This window comes from Neofelis nebulosa, chromosome 6, assembly GCF_028018385.1.
Source record: "Neofelis nebulosa isolate mNeoNeb1 chromosome 6, mNeoNeb1.pri, whole genome shotgun sequence".
Classification (NCBI taxonomy): domain Eukaryota; kingdom Metazoa; phylum Chordata; class Mammalia; order Carnivora; family Felidae; genus Neofelis; species Neofelis nebulosa.
This window is the reverse complement of record NC_080787.1, coordinates 39,319,461-39,343,707: the sequence shown is the minus strand read 5'-3', so window position 1 is coordinate 39,343,707 and position 24,247 is coordinate 39,319,461. Positions and strand designations below refer to the sequence as shown.

The following is a 24,247-nucleotide window of genomic DNA, read 5'->3' as shown; positions in this document are numbered from 1 at the left end:
TTAAAAAGATATGGTGGCTTTTTGGAAGTTAAGAAAGGTACTATATGATTTAAACCAAGGATAAGGATAGCAAACCAAATGAAAACTGAGTCTTCTCCTTTCTGTATTCTGCTGCAGGTCTGTCTGTGGGGAAGGGCGGGCTGAGAGATACAGACAGTCTTGGACATCAATTTCAGGCCAGAGGTTCCAAACTGGTGGCCTGTGGACTGGATCTACCTGGCAGATTTGTTTAGTTTGGTCCTCAGGTATTAAAAAACAAAATAGAATAAAACTGAACTTGTTGCTAATATTTGAAAATTGGGATAGTTCACACAAACATTTGGATTTCTATCTTCTGTGGAAAAGTCAAAGGATCTGACAACACTGAGCTTGCATTTCTGGGCAGCAACAAGTGGCTCAGCAAAGAAGGGCTGTCTCTTCGGGGTGGGGTTGGGGAGGGGTGGCAAGTGCCCTTTCTGGTGTGTCTCTGTCCCTGCAGCTTCCTACTGTGATCTTTTTATTTTTTTTAATTAAAAAAATTTTTTTAATGTTTATTTATTTTTGACACAGAGAGAGACAGAGAGACAGAACATGAGCGGGGAAGGGGCAGAAAGAGAGGGAGACACAGAATCCAAAGCAGGCTCCAGGCTCTGAGCTGCCAGCACAGACCCAACACAGGGCTCGAACTCACAGACTATGAGATCATGACCTGAGCCAAAGTCAGATGCTCAACCGACTGAGCCACCCAGGCACCCCTTCCTACTGTGATCTTGTATCCAGGCCACTTCACTCACTTCTATTACCACTCTAACCCTGGGGGGCACTTGAGTTTATAACCCCTAATTTAAGCATTCCACTGATTTGATGTGAGAAATAATTACCCAAATGCATCAGGATGAACGGTGTTTTGACTACACTACCCCTTAGCTTGTGTCAGTGGACCACTCTGAAGGAGCATCTACCACAGCCAATGGACTAGACTGCAGGACGTGAGTCTCATTCCCAGCATTTCACTTCTTAATGAGGGAAGGAAAAAAACATTGTCTTAGAGGCAGACCCTTCCATAGGCCTGAATCATTTTACAGATTATTTCCCCTAAGGCAGGGAACAGCCATAATCTCTCTCTTTATTCACCACAGCAACCCTTGCATCGTTGGAAATGCTGAGTTGCATGTATTGACCAAATTCTAAACCTTTATCTTCTTTCTAGTACCTTGGTCTGTTCCAATTCTTTGTTCTTGGCTTGAATAATTGCTTCAAAGTCCTTCTTGCTGCGGTTTAGCTCTTCCATTAGAGCCCGATGCTGCAGAAACATAGCAGATATGTATTCAAAATGGGCTACACTGCATATTTCCTTTTCTCCATACATGAGCCTGCTCCTTCCATCAGTAGCTTTGGTTCAAGGGATCAAGGGATTGGCAATTTCAAGATCGCCTTTGTTCCTTCAGGACATCCCACTTACCTGCTGCTTTTTTTTTTTAGAGAAGGGGGGGAGGTAGGGAGGAAGGTCATCAAATCCATTAACCCCTCTGAAAATAACCCAACCTCAGTGGCCATCCAAATCAACTAAGGAACTTTACACTGCCTTCCAGATTCTGTAGGTTTGGCTGGGGGCTCAGGAATGTGCATTTTTTTTTTAAAGCCACCCAAGTGATTCTAGGAACTCAGGAACTCAAGAACAAGTAAGTAAATCTGAGGCTACCCAGCAATGGGAGTGGCTTTTAATAATCAGGGAGAAATGGGATTTCTAGATCATTTTCATTGAAATAAAAAAGACCTTTAACCTATTTATTCTACAAATCACATACTACATACTTGTGAGGCAGTACTGCCTGAACCCTGCCTGTGTCTTCTGGAAGCTGACAGTTCATTTATTGTGACTTACTGCCTACAATGCATGTCAAGAGATTCCACATCTATGAGAATTTCTGAGCACCCTCACACTTAAGTATAGCTTACACTTTAAATCTCACCTCCAATCCTTTTTTAAAGAAGGTGGAATAAAGGTAAGTATTTCTGAAAAGATATTACTCAAGAAACAAATTTTAAAATTTGTGGTCTCCCAAAAAAAGTTATATCAGATGGCCTGGGTATTCATCTTGACCACTGATTAGATGTATGTGCCTAACTTTCTCATCTATAAAATGGGAAAACAGGTGCCCCCTCCTACATCAGTGTTGATAAGAAAATAACAGATATGAAAGCATTCAGAAGTTTTAAAAATTGCCTAGTAAGTAAAAAAGAATTGTCACAGAGGGACCAACAAGGTGGACCAAGAAACAACCACTGTTTCAGTTGAGAAAGTGGTATGTCCCCCAGGCATGTTGTTAAAAACCATGACCTAAAAGTTTCCCATTTTAGGCTAATGAATGGAGACTGGCCAAGCACCTCATGCTAAATATTTTCCTGTCTCTGGGGAAAGGGTGAGGAGTCGTGGGTACAAGGTACTCAATGATCACTTGGCGATTTCCAAGCAGCAGAACCTTACTCTTTTCCAGCCAATTTCAAAACGGTATTTCAATACAATTTAATAAAGCTCTAAATGAGAAATATACCTACCTTCCCACCCTAGAAAATAAACAAGCTTAGAAAATAAAATTCAAAAAGACTGAATAAATTTTCATCTAATTCTTTTCAAGACTATTTGTGCACCCCTCAAGGAAATCAAGGCAGACATCCCCACAAAGATTACAATAATACAGGGCTGTTGGCACTCTATGAAGGTTGTGAAGTAGATATGCAATAAAAGACCATAAGGATAAATTCACCTAAACAAATTCTAATGCAACTGATCAAGGAGATTTGAACCATCTCACTAACCTCCTGACAAAACTTGCATTAAACTACTAATCATAAACACATAAAGTTTAGAAGATAAAGTGGGTTTAAAAGATGCAAAAGAGCTTGTAAAAAAATAATCAGATGATAGTCAAGTTACATGAAATAAATTACAGGCAACCTTTTAGGGGAATTTTATTCCTGTGAGCCTTGCCCTTTCAGTAAATCGGTATGTTCTGCTGACTGTTAAACTACATTCTCAACCTGACCTAAAACGCTTAATTGGAACATTCTTGAATGGTTTCTGGATGGCTTCAGCTCAGGAACAATGAGGTAATAAAGGCCCTTGCAGGCTCTGGTGGCCAAGTCATAGCTTGAAATTCCCCTCTGCTGCCCTCACCTTTCTGGAAGTGCAGACACTTCCCCAGAGAGCCTCCTAATTGCTACAGGCTCAGTTCCATCTTCACTAGAGCAACTTCTGCTCAGATGAAGATGTACGTTTTCATGCTGAGGTCTGGCATGTCTGTGAGGCCAAATCTCCGACCTGATGGTATGAGCAGCTGTTGTCTGCAGACTGGAGATGCCACAGAGGTGTGTGCTAAGCAGAAGAGGCAGCCAGTGGCCATGTGAGGTCTGGCTGCCCCCCACTCTCCAGCCCACTATAATCTCAGTACAGTGGCAAGAGGTAAGTTACCTCCTGTAGAGCCTGGGCCAGCTGTTGCTTCAGGTCCTCTTCTCCTTGTTCCTTCTCCAAATCCTGCAAAGCCAAAAACAAAATGGAAAATTTCCCTGCAGGGAGTGGGGGGGAAAAGAAACAAAATCTAGCAACAAGCAGAGCAGACTGGCTCCTGAGAGCATCTGGAAACTATAGGGGGCAGGGAGCAGGTGGAAAACCTCCCGTTTCACTTCAGGCTCTTGGCAGGAAGGGATCTGAGCAGAGTTAACTGCTCAAACACTGCACACCTGAGGGCTGTCACCTTCAAGCTGCCACTCAGGTCGTTCTGGAGAGAAACCCTGGGGTAATACTCCAAGTGTCCTTCACTGGCTAATGTCATGACCCCCAGAAAGATGTAAACTGAGAGATTCTAAGCCACCAAATATCTAAACTCGGGATATAATCCCCCAGGTTGACACTCACAAGCTCCACCATGTTTCTTCGCTCAATTCTGGCCACGCTGTCTCTTAGTGTGAGTATCTCTTCTAGACTGCTTCTCCTCCTTGCCTGAGCTTATGCTGTTTTCTCTGTCAGCCCCCTGTGATGTGGATGTCTTCCACATCATCATTGCCCTACATTCAGCACCTTCTACAAGAACCTCTGAGCCTTTCCCTCGTTAAGAACTGCCTACCCATTTAATATGCCAACTGGAAATTGTTCTCTAGGGGCGCCTGGGTGGCTTGGTCGGTTAAGCGTCTGACTTCGGCTCAGGTCATGATCTCACGGTCCGTGAGTTCGAGCCCCGCGTTGGGCTCTGTGCTGACCGCTCAGAGCCTGGAGCCTGTTTCAGATTCTGTGTCTCCCTCTCTCTCTGCCCCTCCCCTGTTCATGCTCTGTCTCTGTCTCAAAAATAAATAAACGCTAAAAAAAAAAAAAAAAAAAAAAAAAAAGTTAAAAAAAAGAAATTGTTCTCTAATTTAAATATATTAACTTAAAACTGTTCTGATTATTATATTTCTTAATGGCAAGAACCATTTATTAAGCCTCTTAATAACCACCTGATGTCTAAGTATACTGCCATAGGTGCTAAAAAAAAATCTGTGTGAAGTAGTAGGAGAAGACTAAATCCCTAGGGCTTGGTGGCAAAGGGAAATGCAGCTAATAAACAAAGGACTAGATACATTTCACCATGAGCCATTTCTATATGACCCTCTAATACCCACAGAAATTCTCTAAGCCAGTCCTTTTTGCCTTTCTCTACCATTCTGATATAGAAAAAGATTTTATAACTATATCCTGAAGCATACCCAGAGCAGCCACAAATATTAATTAATAATAACTCTTGTTCCTGAACACATTAGCCTTTAAAGAGGCTTCTGCTCTGGTGAAGGTGTCATACACTAAATATGTAGAGGTAAGCCTCCCTCTATTAGCTTCAAGAACTAGTCCAGGCTGGGTAAGGGAAGCAAAAAGGTACACATGAACAAGCAATGAATATCCTGAGAAAGACCTATTTAATCCATGGCCTTTGCTAATGCTAGCAGTTCAAGTGGAAAGCAGAGATTAGAATGAAATTTTTAAATTGTTCCAAATCTAGTCAACACTACTGGTTGTTCCTCGCCCTGAGCAAAGTAAACAAAACAGAAAAGCTTATTCACTTCAATCCTGATTGGTCCTTTTTATTTCTAAATCAACAATGGGGAATTCTTGACATTCAATATTACCTGAGCAAAGAGATGGGAGTAAAATGTATACTTCTAGCCAGATTGGAACTGACATTTTCAGCAGGACCAGAAATCAGCTCTAGCCTAGAGGCTTTGTGCAAGAGCTTGTCATCTAAGCAAATGACTCAGGGATGGGGACACATTTGGTCTTACCTTGACACAGCTAAGACAATCATTCTGCCTCCCCGCTAAAGGCACTGTGGAAAGTGGCTTACCACTCAACCCAACAACTGAGTCACAATATACTTGTCCCCTCCAATGCTAGTTGCTCAGGATAGAAACAAAAACATTTTCTGCCTTTCTAGGCTCCCACTTCCTAGGTTAGCTAGAGTTAACTAACCATCAGAGCTAGTAAGTTGCCAGGTACAACAAGGGCAGAGTAACCACCTGACTCATAGCTGCCCTCAGGCTAACTGGTTTGGCTTTGACACACCAAAGAAAGATCATTCATAGGGACAACCACTGGTTTAGTTGGAGTGTACTGTGGCTCTGTGGCATCCTGACCTTCATCCAACCCCTCTGAATCTGCCTCAGTTCTCAGGTGCCTCAGCTTTATATCCTGAGATCAATTGCATCCTGGCTGGCTCTCCCAGCCCCCTTCAGCCAACACAGCACCCAAACTCTGGCTCTTGGTCATCGTGCTGAAGCCTTAACCCTGCACTCAAATCCCTTCTCCCATCTAAGTCTTCTTCTCCCATTCTACCTCCTGTTCCTGGCACTCAGCATGTGGTCCCTGACCCAGAAACAGAGAGCTATGGCCAGAGGCCCACCAAAGGCCTACCCACCCCTGAGGGGCACTGGTGTCCCTTCCTCCTATGTCGTACCTGGAGATGCTGTTCCTCTTCCTGGAAAGTCTTCTCTAGCTGTTCCACTCTGGCCTGTTGCTGGGCCTGCTCTGCACATAGCTGGGACTGTAAGTCCTGCAGCTCCTGCTCCATTTTTACGATTTTCTTTGAGTTCCCTTTTTGGGTCTGTTTTTTCACATTCAGTACAGCTACCTGTTTTTCCTGCATTTGTGTTTTCAGCTTCAGAATCCTGGACATGGTCACCTTGAACAGTGCTAAGCTGCTGTGCGATGCTGAAGGGTTTGAAGCTTTCTGCTTCTTATGATGAAGCTCTATGACTTTTGTGGAGCCAGGGTAAACATGAACCTCTGTGGCCTTCTCACTTGGCTCAAGAGAAGTCAACTTAGGATCCAAATATTCAGAGGGCTGACTGGCCACTTCACCTTTCCCATGAGACTTCACTGGTTGACCAGATTCACAAGATACTTTACTTATTTTGGATTTCAAATTTGAGGGGCCTTCAGCTCCAGGGCCCTCTAATTCATCCAAACTAAATTTCCTTTTAGTTCTCAATCCCTTATTTTTTCCCGTCATCTGGTCATTCTTTGGGGCAAGACAAGGATACATCCTGTCCCACTCTTCTTCAGTAACTTCATATTCATACTCTGCATTCTCCTTATTTTCCAGAGGTACCCCAAGCTGGATGTGGTCTCCCTTATGGATAGAATAGACATTTAAAGGTTCTAGACGTTGTCTGTTCAGCCAAACACCATTCAGACTCTAGAGAAAGGGAAATAAAGACAAAATAAGCTTCATGATTTTCCTCCTCTTAATGGAACGTTTCTCCTGTTGCTACAAAAACTTCTGCCTTTTCAGAAGGAAAACCCCTGAGGACAAATAGAAAAGGTTGATAAACCATCACCCTTAGAAATAGCATTCCTGAAACAGCTTTGGCTTTTTACCTATATTTCACATCCATGCCTCCACAGAGAACTGCCTGTGTAACAGGCAGGAATTACCTTATTACTGGCAGATGAATTACTCAAATAAATGCAGCAGCATTAAAAGAAACTGCAACTGAATAGCTCCTATTGACCTAAACTGGGGGCAATGGCCCAAGACTGGAAAAATGGCTATTAGCGAAGGAAGTAGTATCTAATGATGAGGTTCAAAAGATAGGCTTAGCCAGGAAAATCACACAAGCACTGTCTCTAAATGTGGTCCCTGAACACATTGGTGAATGAGCAAAGCACTTCCCAGCACACATACATAAACCTAAAAAGAGTGTATCAATACCTTGTACTGGGGTCAACCTGCAGGTGGGATCTGACCCAATTAATAGCACCAAAGGTCCAGGGGGTAATACAGCACAGTGGTTAAGAGCTGGAGCTTTGGCTCAGACAGACTTGAGTTCATAGCCCAAATGCACCACCTTGGGTTTATTAGTTGCATGGCCTTCAGCGATTTACTTAACCTCTGTGTCTCAGTTTTACCTGTAAAATAGGGATAGTACAGTTCCTAACTCATACTGTTCTGTGAAGAATGAAATAAAATACATGTAAAACACTAAGCACAGTGACTCACATATAATAAATGCTCAATATATATTTACTTTAATGACTTAAATTAAGCCATAGTGTAGGGGTTAAGAGCATGGACCCAGGAGTCGGACTGCCTGGATTTATAATCTGGCTCCATCACTTAATAGCTGTGTAACTTTGGGTAACTTTCTTAACCTCTCCATGCTCCAGTTATCACATCTATAAAATGGAGGATAATAATAGTCTCTCCCTCATGGAGTCTGTGTGGATTTAATGAGATGACATATGTAATGTACTCAGAAAAGTGCCTGGCACATGGTAAGTATTATATAAGTGTTCACTACTATTATTATGTTCTGGCTCAATTGACTTGTCAACAGTTATTTCAATTCTATGCTCAGCATCTTGCAAGGTAAATATACTGAGCACAAAAGTAGAAGATATGAAAACAACTTTTAGCAGCTGACTATGGAAAGGAAAACATGAGGGCACACATAAGTAAATGTGGGATTACACAGCACAGCCTATAAATGCAAAGGAGTATCATATAGAGCTGGGCTAGAGAAGAGATGCTAAACAGAGATGATGCATTCTAAAACAGACTTGAAACAAATGTAGCATTTAAAGTTTAAAGAGACAAGTGGGAGTGTGCCTGGTTGGCTTGGTCAGAAGAGCATGTGACTCTTGATTTCGGGGCATGAGTTCAAGCCCCATGCTGGGGGTAGAGATCACTTAAATAAATAAACTTGGATGGAAGGAAGGGAGGGAGGGAGAGAAGGAGGGAGGAAGGAAAGAGAAAAAAGAAAAGAGACAAGTGGACATTTTAACCCATAGGAAGGAAGGAAGGAAGGAAGGAAGGAAGGAAGGAAGGAAGGAAGGAAGGAAGGAAGGAAGGGGGAAGGGAAGAAAGAGGAGAGGGAAGAGAAGGAAAGAGACAAGTGGACAATTTAACCCATAATAAGAACGTATCTTTGGGACACAGGCCAGAGATGAAGGTCACATATGAACTGGGACTAAGACTATATTCAAGTTGGTAACGATAGCTACCTCCTCGTGGCTAGAAAAAATACCTGATCAGCTCAAATATGAGGGATGGGAGGCTTGACCACAAGGCACAAAGGATGAAGACTAGAGATTGGATCTCAGCTCTGGATTGGTTTTAGGCCCTTGTTTCTGGTTTTGTGTTATCTGGCCAGAGTGGGGAGAGGGAGAGAAAGACGAGCATAGATACATACAGAAAGACTGGCTTTAACTCACTGCCTTGGCCCTAACCTGGCTTATCTGACCAACCTTCTCCCAACTTTTCTACTCATATTCAGCCTGAGAAATTATGGAGAGTGATCAGTTCTGATTTCTGAAACAACATATGCAGGAATAAAAAGGAGGGGGAGGGAGGCCAAAAGAATGTATTTGAGAACAGTTCTATAGCAGAATAGTCAATTATAGATTATACATAGGAAAAAGCTTTCAGGAAAAGTAGTATGACACAGGAGGCCACCTATTGCCAAGGTATAGACATTTAAGAAGAATCTCAAAGACAAAGAGATGGTTAAGAAGGCTATAGAAGCAACCTAAGACTAGAGTGAACAAAACCCTAAAAAGCTAGGGTGAACTTTCAAGACGTATTGCAACCCTCCGCGAGATCCTCTGCAGTAACCTGCCTCGAGAGCCCTTTGAGATCTGGAAAATAAACTCTCAAAATTTTCCCATCACTTTTTATCCCTGGATCCCTCTGTTTATCCATTCGTCACTCCTTGGTGACATCTAGTGGTATACTTTGGACCACAGCCCCAACTCAGGTCTGTTCACAGGGCAACGGTAGAAAAGGATGAAATTACCACGGCTGTATAAGAACAATCATGTACTGCCCAGGATATGATCTCAAATGCAACAGCTTAAATAAATCAAACTGGGGGCACTTGGGTGGCTGTCAGTTGAGCATCCAACTTCAGCTCAGGTCACGATCTCCCTGGTTTGTGAGTTCAAGCCCCGCCTCGGGCTCTGTGCTAACAGCTCAGAGCCTGGAGCCTGCTTCAGATTCTGTGTCTCCCGGGCTCTCTCTGCCCCTCCCCCACTCGCACTCTGCCCCTAAGAATAAACATTTAAATATATCTATCTCAAACTGTGTTTAAGATAGATATCTTTACTAAAAACTTTACTAAAACTTTACTAAAAACTTTACCAAAAAACTGCCTTTTTTTTTTTTAATGTTCATTTTTGAGAGAGAGCGTGAGAAGGGGAGAAGCAGAGAGAGAAGGAGACACAGAATCTGAAGTAGGCTCCAGGCTCTCACCTGTCAGCACAGAGTCCGATGCGGGGCTTGAATCCACAAACCATGAGATCATGGCCTGAGCCAAAGTTAAACGCTTAAGCAACTGTGCCACCCAGACACTGCCAAGCCTTTCTTGATAGTTTTCACAATCACCAGTTTGAGCACTGTCAGCAGCAGCAAAGTGATAACCAAAGAAAAGCCTGCCCAGTGACTCTCAGCCATCAATGGGAAAAAAGTGGGATCACCTGCACCCCCTTCAACACCAATTACTTCACTTGATGCTCAATCTCTGTCCAGCATTTTTAATCCATTTGAGTGGAAACCCAAAGCCAACGGGCAATGTTTTCATGCAGTTCATCAAATGATTTATGTAACCCAGTGGTTCTCAACCCTGATGTACAGTGAAATCACCTGGAAATGTTTACAAGAAATAGTGACTGGGTTAAATGGTCTGAGATGGGGACTAGACATCAGAATTTTAAAAATCCAGTTTATATACAAACACAGCATATGCAATTTGTATCAAGACACAGTGCCCCTTTGCAGTCGACCCTTCCCTCATTCCCAGGCAACTACTCATCTATTCTCTGCCCTACATAGGTTTGCCTTTTCCAGAATGTTGTATAAATGGAACCACACCAGTATGTATCCTTTTGAATCTGGCTTCTTTCACCTAGCATAATGACTTTAAGATTTATCTACTTTGTTGCATTCACAGCAGTTTGACATTTTTACTGCTGAATAATATCCTAGGTCATGGGTGTTACTAGTTTATCCAGTCCCTAGTTGCTCCTTCCAGTTTCTGGTGACTATGAATAAAGCCACAAGAACATTCACATACAAGTTTCTGTAAGAACATAAGTTTTTATTAATTTGGGACAGGAAAAGGAATGTTGGATAAGTACATGTTTAACTGGAAGAAACTGCCAAACTGGTTTTCAAAGTGCTGATATCATTTTGTATTCTCACTTGCAATGGTTAAGAGTTCCAGTTACTCTGCATCCTTACCAGCACTTGGCATTAGAAATTCTTTACTAAAATATAACATAAAAACATAAAAGTGCACAAATCATAAATGTATAACTAGATGAATAATCACAAAGTGAACATCTCAGTGTAACTACCACAAGGTTAAAAAAAAAAAATTACACATTCTCAGCATCCCAGAGACCCCCTGGGCTTCCTTCTAGTCACTAAGCCCCTCCCCCTCCATACATAAGGGGACTGTCAGCCTGGCTTGATGTCACATATTAGTTTTGCCTGGTTTTGACAATTATATAAACGGCATCATATAATATGTATTCTTTTGTGTCTGTCTTCTCTAACTCAATATTGTTTGTGACATTTATCCATGCTGCTGGATATAGTGGTAGCTCATTCACATTCATTCTAGTATAGTGTTTCATTTTAAGATTCTACCGTTGATAAACACTTGGGTTGTTTCCTTGGGAGTGAAAATATTGTTGTGAGGTGTGTGTGTGTGTGTATACATATATATATATATATATATATGTGTGTGTATATATATACATATATATATATATATACACATATATATATACACACACATATATATATATATATGCAACTTTAATAAATAATGCCAAATAATTTTCCAAATTTGTTATGCCAATCTATACCTCTACCAAAAGACAACTTGACAATACCTGGCATCATCAGTATTTAATTTTAGCCACTCTGGTGGATATGTAGTGGTATTCCACTGTGGTTTTAATTTGCATTTCCCTTATCATTAATGAGGCTGAACAACTTCTCATGAACACTGAACATTTGGATATAATATTTTGTGAAGTGTCTGGCTCTTGCCCATTTTTAAAACTGGATTATCTTTCTTTTTCTCATTGATTTGGAGTTATGTACATATTCAAATATAAAGTCCTTCATTGGTTATGTGCAGCAAATATCTTCCACTCTGAGTTTGCCTTTCACTTTCTTAATGGTGTCTTTTGATGAATGGAAGTTCTCCATTTTAATATGATACCACGAGTAGTTTTTAAAAGAACCCCAGGTAAGCACAAAAACTGGAAACGGGGTTGACAATCACTGCTCCAGCTGCTGGAAGACCAGAAGTTGAACTGTCCCAAGCAACAAGGTGTGTTCACAGACAGTACAATTCACCAGAGACATGAAATGCCATAGTGTACAGAAGCATGAAGGTGGGACTCACCAGGGAGCAGATGAATAACAACACGATAGGAGGAGAAAGGTTCAAACTCCATGCCCAAATCTCTAGGACTGAAGGCAAGAAAACCCACCAAGGCATTTCAGATGGACCCTCAAACAACCAATTTTCTGAAACAGCTGGATAGGAATACCTACAATGAGCCATCTGAAGAGCTTTCCAACTGAAATGCACACAACTACAATATTTTGTGTGCAGAGTCAGCAGTCCTCCACGGTTTTTCTTTTTTTAAAGCCAATTTAAACTAAAATTGCATTTGTTGCAATTTTTGTATCTGTACTTAAGCTTTCATTTTCTGGCCATTCCAGCATATAAGAGAGACCATTTAATGAAGAGAGAATGCAGTTCTGAGTTTTGAATTCTTAGAAGTATCTACCTCTTGAAAAGACTTGGCAAATGACTTCAAATATGACCATAATAATAACATCCTGCACGTGAAATCCAAATCCTTCATCAGAAGAAGAGGACTGCCAAGGCATGGTGCCAGAAAAAAGCCACAAAGGAAAGGAGCGTTTGTTAAGGAAAAAAAAAATGTGGGGGGAGTGCTTTTACCTGTAAGAGTAGTTGCTCCATCAAAACACTTGACTCACAGCTTCTCTTAAAAATCAGTTACCTCACAAATGGAATCAAAGCTAAGAGGCTTAAACCAGAAAAGGCTTGGAAGAATCAGGAGGCTACCTTTCCTCTGTATTATCTGTCTGAGACCTCAGAGAGGAATCTCATGGTAACAACAGCCCTGGAAGAAAACATACACAGCTAACACTGGAGAGCAGCCCAGAAGCACAGTCATGATCTGTCGCTGGCATGGGCCACCTCTGTCCCTGAAGCTGATGTTCAAGGAACAGTAAAATCTGTCAGTTGGTGGCTTCCCAACCTTTCAAAATCTGCTATCCCATAAATGGTGTATACCCATACTACACATCATCAAAGAGAAGAGCACCGGAGAACTTACCTCTATAATACTGCAATCCCATTTCTCAGATAGCCAACTCTGATAAGGAAAATGTCTTTTCCTAAAGTGGTTCGATATAAGCTATTGCAGGGGCTTTAAAACCTGACGTCTATGACTTAGATATGTATAATTAATTTTTTTAAATCATGCAACTGGTACAGGTTTCCCCTGCTATCCAAAAGGAGAGTGTTCCCTTGAAGCCCTTCTTCATAAGCCGCTGGTGCAAAGTAAAGATGCAACTACCATTAACTTATATGGGAAAATATTTTTATTGTTCTCAGACACATAATATAGCCTCTTTTAGGCTTTTCTGATACCTTAGGACATCACCTGCTAACGGAAACACAAAATAAATCAAGATTAAAACACTGATGCTCACAGACACAGTTCAAAACTATGGAACCTTGGGCGCTTGGGTGGCTCAGTCGGTTAAACACCCAACTCTTGGTTTCAGCTCAGGTCAGGATCTCGAGGTTTGTGCAACTGAGCACCACGTCGGCCTCTGCGCTGACAGCACAGAGCCTGCTTACGATTCTCTCTCTCCCTCTCTCTGCCCCTCCTCCGCTCATGCACAAGTTCTCTCTCTCTCAAAATAAATAAACTAAAAACAAAAAAACAAAACAAAAAAAACCCCCCACAACTATGGCACCGTGAAGCTGAGATGCTGAGTGTAGCTCCCTGTGAAAGAGCTCCCCGGTGCCACTCTCGATGCTCTGGTGCGTGCTGCCTCTATAACAGCTCGCTGCAAAACAAATGCTAAGCGCTATTTTCGCCTTATTTTGTAAAAGTGAAAATCCTCTTCCGATTTCTTTTAGTTAGCAAATACAGGTACCAATGTAGGTCTCTTGTAAAAGCAAAATGTAGGATAGATAATGTGAACTTTCCAAAAGCAGGACATATCTGTATAGCAAATCACTGCATACCTCCCTGGTGTTTGACAACAGGACATAGTAGAGACTTATTTGAGTTCCAGCCCTGGTTCATTCATTCACTTCAACAGTCAGTTAGAAGGCCCCTGGGCAAGTCAATTTATCTCCCTGGGCCTCAGATTCATCTGTTCCCAGAAGAGATTAACCTTGATCATCTCTAAGGCCCCCTTTCAGTGCCAATTTCTATTCTGCTCATAATGTCTTGCCAAGAGTGCCAAACCAATTTACTTAGCACTTATACTCTCTTCTTCAATATAGTGCCAACTCAACCTAATTCTAGTCAGGAAGGTACTTTCTCAACAGCTTAAATCTAGCAGTTTTAAGCATGCAAAATGAGGCAGGCCTGCAGGATACCTGTGAGACTGTGAATTATAATAAGAAATATATATTTGGCCTTTATCCCTGTTTCTAAGCACAGAGCTCCTAAAAACTTGGAATTTCCTAAGTGGTGAGACGGAAAGGCGTCTTTTGTTATGCTAATGAGGCAACTTTGGGACCATCCCAGGTCACCTAAGGACGGGGGTCTAATTGCTAGGGGAACCAACTAAGTAACCGGAGGGTTGAAACTTTCAGTCCCACCCCTCAACTTCCTGGGAAGGGAGAGGGACTGGTCATTGAAGTGATTATCAACAGCCAATGATTTAATCAATCATGCTGTATTATAGAGCCTCCACAAAAACTCAAAAGGATGGGTTCAGGGAGCTTCTGGGTTGGTGACTATATGGAGGTGTTGAGGGAGTGGAATACCCATATAGGACATGAAAGCCTTGTGCCCTTTCCTGTATACCTTGCCCTACACATCTCCTCTGTCTGGATGTTCATCTGAATTCCTTACCATATCCTTTCATAATAAACTGGTAAACTTAAGTAAATGTTTCCCTGAGTTCTGTGAGCCACTCTAGCTAACTAATCAAATCCAAAGGGGAAGGAGGTCATTAGAACTAGTTGGTTCCAGTTGGTTAGAAGTACAAGTAAACAACTTGGACTTGTGACTGGCATCTGAAGTCCAAGGAAGGGGTCCCTGAAGCCTCCAATCTACAGCTGTTGGTCAGGAGCATAGGGGTTAACCTATGGAATCTGATGCTATCAGAACTGAGTTGAATAGTAAGTAGGACTCCAAGCTGGTGTCTTAAGCACTGCTTGGTGGTGTGAGGGTAACTGCACCCACCTCAGAATTGGTCTCAGAACCATTTAATACCCTCCTTTCTAACAGGTGTCTTTACACTCCTTTCAACCAGAGCAATGTAAGATGGCATCTGAAGACATTTCATACTTCCTAATTCTTTAGCTATCAACATGAGAATTTCTCTCACGGCACAATCTCTATTTTCACCATATCCCTGAGTGCTTGTATATCTATCTGCACATTAGGCACTTCCTAATTGCTGGGCTTTACACACTATTTCACCTCCCTTAGTATTCACACCAGACCAGTGATTTTCAAAGTTATTCAAAAGAAATCTTCCTCAAAACATGAATATGTAAAACAGATTAAAAAGGGGGTGGGAAGTATTTGCTCTGATTGAAAGGAATAGGGAAGGGAAGGAGCTAAGTCCAGTCAGCTCAGCTCCCTCCTCCTCCCAGTGCTCTGAACCATAGGTGTACTCCAGAATATTCATCAGATTTCCAAGGTCTCCGGACCTATGACTCACAAAGGCCAATTCCCCCAGTAACTTAGTCTAGTTTCTGGAGCAGGACCTACTGCTCCAATTCAGGTATTCCCTTCAAAGTAACATACTTTCATTCAAGTCATTAGAAATTATTTTGGTATAATCTAATCCCTGGCAGCATACAGAAATGTCTGTCTCCAAAGAAGACAACTAGGTGGCTGGGGAGAAGATATTACTTTTGAGCCTTTTAACTTTGTATCATGTACTACCTATGCCAAAAAAAAAAAAAGGAATTTAAAAATAAACAAAAATTTAGTAAAGTCAACAGGCATCTATGGATTCCTGTACCTTGTTGTCCATAATTGTCCACTGGCCCTCGACATTCTGCTTCAAAACACAGTGGTTTCGGGAAATCATCAGAGGGCAGATTTTTGATACCAGTTGGTATGTGACACCAAATCCTCGCCCTATAGTCACCTAGGAAGACAACAATGTAAGAGACAAAATCAGTCATTCTGCTGAACAGGGAGGTCCTTTACAATCTTGTCAACAAGCAATATGCACATGTCCTGACTTATGAAACCAGACTCTCATGAAACCCAATCTCATCAGCTATCTCTTCAGCTACCATGGGAGCCACCAGGTAGAAAAAAGCAAGTTCTGACATGAAGAAACAGCTGAATGAAGTTAATCATGGAATGTCAGGGTTGGGAGGACCCTGAAAGGTCATGAGATGGAGGAAAACCTTTCCACACACCCCAATCAATTAGTCTTTTTTTTTTTTTTTTTTTTAAACGTTTTTTATTTATTTTTTTGGGACAGAGAGAGACAGAGCATGAACGGGGGAGGGGCAGAGAGAGAGGGAGACACAGAATCGGAAACAGGCTCCAGGCTCCGAGCCATCAGCCCAGAGCCCGACGCGGGGCTCGAACTCACTGACCGCGAGATCGTGACCTGGCTGAAGTCAGACGCTTAACCGACTGCGCCACCCAGGCGCCCCACCAATCAATTAGTCTTAAACACTGCCAATAACTATAACATCTATACAAGACGGCTGCTCCAATTTTTTAATGGTCCTGACTTGGCATCCTTCTCCCTATAAATTCCATCCTTTGGCCCTGGCTCTACCCTGAGCACCATGAAAAAATCTCCCATCCTCCTTCCACTTGACAGCTATAAAGTATCTACCTAGTCTTTTCTTGGCCCTATGTTCCCAGTTACTTCAACCTAACTCCCATGGCATATGTTTGAGTCTCTCTGCTATCCTAATAGATCTGTGAAGAGACTCCTGGTTTATTTTTATTCCTGGATGCCATATTAAAAAAATAATTTTTGTAACACAGTCAAATGCAAGTATCACTTTCCCAGTTCTAGATATTATCACTGGAGCATATAAATTGCATTAGCTTTCACGGCAGATCTATCACACTGCCAATGTATCCTCAGGCTTAGGAATGATTAAATTTCTTGGTCTAACCCTCCCCCAAGAATTGCTATGCTAAGTCATGTCTCTTCTGTCCTATACTTGACTAGTTGGTAAATTTGGATTCGAGTGCAGGACCTTACATTGATTCCTATTAAATTCCATCTTGTTAGTTCAGCCTATCACATGAGCTTGTCAAGACCTTTCTGAATTTTTAATCTGCCATCAGACATACTCAATATCCCTTCCAGCTTTGACTCATCTACCAAACTGATTTGAGACCCTCTCTACATTCATTTAGGGCACAGATAAAAATATTGAAACAGGATGTAGCCAAAGGCAAAGCTCCCAGGAAAGCCTAGTAAACATTATACCAAACAATCTGGGTATACCTTTAACCAGTTGTAATTCAACCAAGAGTCTTTGCATCAAGTTCATATTTTCTATCTTATCCATGAGAAGACATCATGAGAGCCTCTGGAAAAGGTTGCAAAGAAGCCTCAATTCCCATCCATCACACTTTCCTGATAGACCAGTTTAGTTTATAATAACTCTGTCAAGGAAGAAAATGAAATTCTCCCAAGATTTAGATCTTAGAATCAATCCCCTGCTTATTCTTCTTGGTGCACAAGCCACCTCTTTAATGACCCATACCACAACCATAGCTGAGAACATTAAGCCAAATGGTCTGTGGTTTGGTATAAGCTACCCATTTTGCTCCTTTTGAAAATCTTTCAGAATCATGCCTGTCCTCCTCAGTCCCTCAAGGACCACCATGACTCTCCTTGCCCCAATCTATTCTTCCCCTCAAACTCTCATCTCAGTAACTGACACCACCATCCAAGCAACTGCTTAGCCCAAAACCAAGGAGCCATCTTTGATTCTTCTCTGTCCCTCATCCTGACATTAAAATCATCAGCAAATTCTGCTGGTTGTAATTCAAATATATCCTAAATCTGTTCATTTCTCTCTATGGCCAATACCTTGGTCCAAACAACCTGACCTCCACCAGTTAGGCTGTTCTTGTTCCTGCCCTGCACTCCCTGACTCAGACCAACTTCGTTCTTCACACAGCAGCTGCAGTGGTATCATACAAACTCTAAATCAGATCATTTCCCTTCTTTTCAAACTACATTCATGATCCAAACTCCCTTCCATAGCCTATAAGGCCTGAATGTCCTAACCCCCTCCACCTCTTTAGTCTTACCTCACACCACAGACAGAAACACTCACCACTGCCTGAGGGTCTTTTCACAAGTCCCCTCTACTTGGAACACTCTTGTCTGAGACATCTGCACAGGCTCCTTCTCATCTTTCAAGTTTCAGCTCCCCAAGGGCCTATCCCGATTACCCTAGAGTTGTTGCCTGCTCCCTCCCCGACCACTGCATTCCTTCATGTTGTTAGCATGCACTTGTCACAATCCAAAATTACCTTGTTTGCTTTACCTATTTATTCCTCCCCCCTTACTAGAATATAAATTTCATGAGCAGAGACCTTATCTGTCTCGTGTACCACTGTTTCTATACCTGGGACAACACTTAGTAAGAGTTTGTGAGTGGAAGAATAAAGAGCTTATGCATCCTCCCAGATTCTAGGATGAGCATTTTTTAGCTCAGAAGTTGGAAACTCAGTTATTACCTCTGAAAACTATGGAGCAGCAGCCAGGAACTCTTACAACCTGACTTAAGTTCTTTAGTTCTTCAAACAGTTTGCCAGAAATCCCATTTGTTATCCAAGTTCCTCAGAATTAACATATATACCCTTCAAAAATGGAATGTTTAGGGGCACCTGGCTGGCTCAATCAGTAGAGCATGTGACTTTTTAAAGTTTATTTATTTATTTTGAGAGACAGCAAAAAAAAAAAAACAAGCACGCATGAGTGGGGGAGGGGCAGAGGGAAAGGGTGAGAGAATCCCAAGCAGGCTTGGTGACAGCACAGAGCCAGGTGTGGAGCTCGATCTCATAATCAAACCATGAGATCATGACCTGGGCCACAATCAAGAGTCAGACACTTAACTAACTGAGCCACTTAGGCACCCCTCAGTCAGTAGAGCACGTGACTCTTGATCTCCGGGTTATGAGTTCAAGCCCCATGCTGGGCATGTAGCTTCTTTTTAAAAGTTAATTAATTTTTTTTTAAATGAAACGTTTAAAGGTTTATCTGTCATCCATATTCAGTAAGAATTTTCATGTAGGTAGCTTTATTTCTAATAAAGGAAGTATTCCATAGCCTATTTTAATACTTATGGAGAGACAGCCAGACAGCCCTTGACAACTGCCTGGGTAAAGCATTACAGAAAAGGGAGATGAATGGCTATTTTTTTTGAAATTGCCTCCTGCAGACTCTGAATCCATGAACGTAAGGAATCATTCTTTTTTGTCCTTCCCTTTACAGTCTGGTCCCAGAATTTACCTTCGTACACCAAGGTTAAAGAGTCTGTGGTGAGTTTATCTGGATATTCCAGCACCATTTGCACATGAAAGTAAACTTTGCAAGGGAACTGAGTGCCAATAAACCACCAATGCATATGTTGGGGGTTGTTTCTATTTACAACAATTTTGCAATCCTTACCCACTTTTGCTGCTATCCCATTCCTCCCGGGGATGATTCCTATTGTTTCCCAAATGGCCAGCAAATACTGTAGAACCGTCCTTTCCCTGTTTTCAACCCCTTTAGCCCAAAAAGCTTCATGAAAACCTAATTTGTTTTTCCACCAAACTCTCTGGATTGATTTAAGAAGTTTAAGGACAGTGCTTGGCTAGCTCAGTTGGTGGAAGATGCAACTCTTGATCTCCGGGTCATGAGTTTGTGCCCCATGTTAGGTGTAGAGATTACTTAAAAAAACAAAAACAGGGGCACCTGGGTAGCTCAGTCGGTTAAGCTTCCAACTCTTGATTTCTGCTCAGGTCATGATCTCCTGGTTTGTAAGCTAAAGCCCCGCATCGGGCTCTGTTCTGACAGCTCAGAGCCTGCTTGGGATTCTCTCCCTTTCTCTCTCTCTCTCTCTCAAAAAATAAATAAATAAACATTAAAAAACAAAACAAACAAAAGCCCTCTTTGAAAAAAAGAAGAAGTTTAAGGACTTCTTCAGTTGACTTCAATTTACTACTATGTTCCATTCAGTGAAATGAGAGGAATCTTGTTTTATTGTTTTATCTGGGAAATCTAAGACTTTAAAGGGAACTGGAAAGGCAGGAAACTAACTCCGTTATAACTAAATACTATCAGCACACTTAAACCTTGTGCACACCGCTCACCACTTTGTGTTATGGTTTGGGGGCCACTACGATAACTAAGACTTCATCTTTCGCCTAGATTCAGACTTCTCTTCATACACACTGCAGGCTACGCTCCAACGACTTCTTTTTTTTTTTTTTAATTTTTTTTCATATTTATTTATTTTTGAGACAGAGAGAGACAGAGCATGAACAGGGGAGGGGCAGAGAGAGAGGGAGACACAGAATCTGAAACAGGCTCCAGGCTCTGAGCTGTCAGCACAGAGCCCGACATGGGGCTCGAACCCACGGACCGTGAGATCATGACCTGAGCCGAAGTCGGACGCTTAACCGACTGAGCCACCCAGGCGCCCCTCCAACGACTTCTTAACACCTGACCTTGCAGACAGCCAGGCCTGGCAGGTCGCTCACACATGCCCCTAGAGCAAGTCGGTCTTCCCACTACGTCTTTACCTTTCACGATGGTTCGTATGGGTCTCTTCCCATAGCAGTGGCCCTACACAAAATTAACCAAGAGTTTAAAATATGTGTAGGAGTACTTTACAATTCCTCTTGTCTTTGCTGCAGCAGCTTTCATTCTTTCTGCCCCCAACTCCTACTCCTACTCCCACTCCTGGGGCTACCAAGCTATTGACAAGTAATGAATTAATCCTCATCAATTGAATCTGAATGTTAACATTTGACTAACTTTACAAGGCTGAGCGTGAGTGTGGTACACTTGCAAGGCTCACATTAAGTAACACATGTAAAAGCCCAAACCCAATACAAAATAAGGTGCAGCTCCCATTATCCAGGTGTTGGCGTCTTCATTTGTTAACTTCATTTGTTAACCTTCCCAAAGGGAAAATGCTTTTGGAAAAAGGCGTGCAGGGGAAGGTCAATGCTCAAAGCTAAAAGAAGGAAGCAGCTGCTGGAGGGGTTGATTAGTATGATTACTATGGACTTTAGGTACCGATACCTGGATAGAAAAAGAGGGCAGGGGTGTCTTTCTGGTGTTCTTCAAATCACAGCACACAAGGAACCCTTTTAAAACCTCCTAACCCAGCAAGTTAAGGCTGGACCTGAACCCCTCCTCCGACCGGAGGAGCCACTGTTCTAGGATAGTACTAAGTAATCCATATCTTGGTACTTGATTGGACAGCCTGCGTGGATGTTCTCCGCCTTCCCAGTGTAAAACTGCGCTTCCCCATTCAAGCAATAAACTCTGAGGGCAAAGTCGCTATTATCTGTCCGTCTCACGATACACGAAAAACCATAAATAATAAATACGTGGAAGACTGAACTGAGACTATACTGCTTGGAGAAAAAAACCTAATCAAACACACATCACCGTCAAAAGACTTATCTTTCATACACACTATTCCCCGCATCCAAATCGTCGCCAGTCACCACAAGCTGGTCCCTGATCCAGCTCTGCTTCCCAAGCTGACTGAACCCTAATCCGCTCAGCCCCCTCTCCGAACACCCTAAGCCACCACCCCAACAAGCCCCCAAGTGGAAGCGCGCCTCGTCCGTCCTCTTTGTTTCTCTGGTGTGCACGGAGGAGCGCACTAGAGAACCCCACAGGCGGCCTCTGGCGAGGACAGCTCTGGTGTTTCCGAATCCCCACCCCCAACCCGTCTGAGGGGGCGCCGCTCGCAGCACCGAGACGCGCGGGACGATTGCAGACCCGCCCACGGGGTCAATTTACCTCAAGAGATGGGAACGCAGGCATTTTTACGTTAAAGTTGGGGCACCGTAAGGGACGTGACCTGCAGCTCGGGTCTTTTTCGACACAAAACTTGACAAAGTTCCTGCTCTCCCGCTGCCCCCCACCGCCTCCCGGGACACCGCTCCGTGCAATCCACACGGGGGCTGTCCCAGGGCCCTCCCCCTCGAACCCCGGGCCGGTCCACACGTCCCCCACGCCCACCTCACGCCAAGCCCCTCCACCAGCTCCTTCCGGCAACCCCGACTTCAGCCCCGGCTCGCCCCGCAGGCCCCGGCTTCCCTCAAAGAGGCCATCTTTTCTTCCGCGCGGTCCTACCTCCACACAAACACCTCGCCCCCCTCAACCGCCCGCCCCAGAACCCCTTTCTCCCCTCCCCCAGGACCCCCCTCCTCATATCCCTTCCCTCTAACCCGCTCCCACCTCCCCTTCTCCATTCATCTCTCCCACCCGGACGCCCCGGCTGCCTCCCGGCCCTGCTTCCTCAACCCCCTAGGCTCCCTCAAGGACCCCCTCCTCCTCACCTCGTTTCCGTCCTCGAGCAGCAGCCACTCAGCGTCCATCCCCACTCGTCGCAAGCACCAACTCCGGCCACCGGCGCGGTCTCCCGTGACCAACGAGCCGGGCTCCCCCATAGCCCACTCGGCCCCGGGATCGCGGTCAGCACAGAGCGAGACCCCCACCCGGGTTCCCGCCGCCTCTCGGCTTCGGCGCCGGCGCCATACCTAAACAACAGACAGAAGCAATCGCTACGCGCTCGCGATCGATGCGAACACCCGCTAGGGCTCAGCGCCCCCGCCCGCCCTGCCAGCAAGGCCGAGTCGCTGCGCCTGCGCCGGAGCGAGGGCGGCGAGGACGGCGCAGGTGTGAAAGCTATCTAGCCCCTGGTGGGGCGGGGTCGCCGTGGAGCTGCGTCTCTCGCGCCACGCGCGCCTCTCCCGCTGCAGCTCCACCACCCCAGTAGTAGCTGCCCGTGACCGGAGCCTCTTACCCGCTCCTCTTAGAAATTTTTATTTTGCCTTATGACGTTTTCATGATCTCTAAAGCTGTAACCAACTTTTAAACAACTTGTGATCATTTTAAAATATGTTAAGTCTGGGGGCACCTGGCTGGCTCAGTGTGTACAGTGTGCGACTCTTGATCTCCGCGGTGAGTTCAAGCCCCCCGTTGGTTGCAGAGCTTACAAAAAGAGAAAGAAAGAAAGAAAGAAGAAAAGAAAGAACCACAATGAGTCGAGTCCGTTTCCGAAGTAGCATCTGTGTTGCATGACCTCCTTTTACTACTGAATTTTTCAAAACTTATAGTAAACAAATCTATGAGGCAGAAATCAGTTACTGAGACCTGAGAGAATTTGAGGGGTGATAGAAGTGCTCCGAAACGATTGTCGTGATTGCACAGTTGTATACATTTAGTGAAGAGTCATAGAAGCATTACATCCAGTCCCTATCGACGAATTTTATGGTACTTAGATTATCCTCAATAAAGCTATGTTAAACACACGCACACACACACACACACACACACACACACACACACACACACATCAAATTCTTTCCTTTGATTCTCCAGTATAGCGTGGTAGCTCTTCCCTGTAATGAGTACCTCTGTGATAACTCAACACCCCCTTTTGTCTTCTCCATTTGAATCACACAAAGCACAACAGTAAAAGGCTAACATTTGTAGAGAACCAAGTGCCAAGGACTGAACCACGCACCCTGCACACCTTATCTTACATGCTCCTCACAAACAGTATGGTCATGGTTACAATTATAGTTCTTATTTTAAGGTTCATGAGAAAAGAGGCACGGAGAAGTTTAGCAACCGTCTCAAAGTAACAAGTTACACGGTAGAGTAGAATGCCAATTCAGTTCCGTTTCCAGGACCTGATTTTCTAACCATGGTTGCAAACCCAGCGTGGAGTTTTATCTGGGTGGCATTGTCAAGAATGTTTGGCCTGCGAGGTCACAGAGGGCCAGGAAAATTGGTGGGAGCCACAACTGCACTCGTGCAGATGCTTCCCCTAGGCTCTGGATTCCATGTCTGTTGGTGCCTCCGTTCCAGCTTAGCATTCTGTCCCAGGGACAGCAAGTGCATCTAGAGGCCATCCTGACATTTAGTTGGCATGTCTCCTTAAGCTCTTCTTGGCTGTGACAGTTTCTCAGACTTACTTTGTTTTTGATGACCTTGACAGTTTTTGAGACTTACCTGGCCAGGTATTTTGTACAATGTCCCTCAATTGAGATTTGTCTGGTGTTTGTTTGTCTGGCATGAGAAGCCTAGACTGAGGATATAGGTTTAGGGAAGAAGACCACAGAGGTTAAATGTCATTCTCATCACATCATACTGGGGGTGCATGCTATCAACATGAATTATCACTATAGGTGTTAATCATGATCATCTGGCTGAGATAATGTTTGTCAGGTTTCTCTTCTGTGAAGTTACTGTCTCTC

At 43.5% G+C, this 24,247-nt stretch overlaps 1 protein-coding gene across 4 annotated transcripts in view; it reads right to left on the bottom strand.

The window, feature by feature from the left end:
- RNF8 (ring finger protein 8) overlaps positions 1-22,558 on the bottom strand; it is a 33,383-nt gene extending 10,825 nt beyond the window's left edge. Inside the window, exons 1-5 of one of the 4 annotated variants that reach the window (XM_058733777.1) lie at positions 22,322-22,558; positions 15,777-15,905; positions 5,961-6,701; positions 3,452-3,514; positions 1,193-1,282 (exon numbers count right to left, since the gene is read on the bottom strand). In XM_058733777.1, coding sequence (XP_058589760.1) covers positions 1,193-1,282; positions 3,452-3,514; positions 5,961-6,701; positions 15,777-15,905; positions 22,322-22,432 — 1,134 coding nt within the window. In that variant the 5' untranslated portion in view covers positions 22,433-22,558. The remainder of the gene's footprint in view (positions 1-1,192; positions 1,283-3,451; positions 3,515-5,960; positions 6,702-15,776; positions 15,906-22,321) is intronic. The other 3 variants (XM_058733776.1, XM_058733774.1, XM_058733775.1) reach the window with 3 other exon arrangements.
- Positions 22,559-24,247: the final 1,689 nt, after the last annotated feature.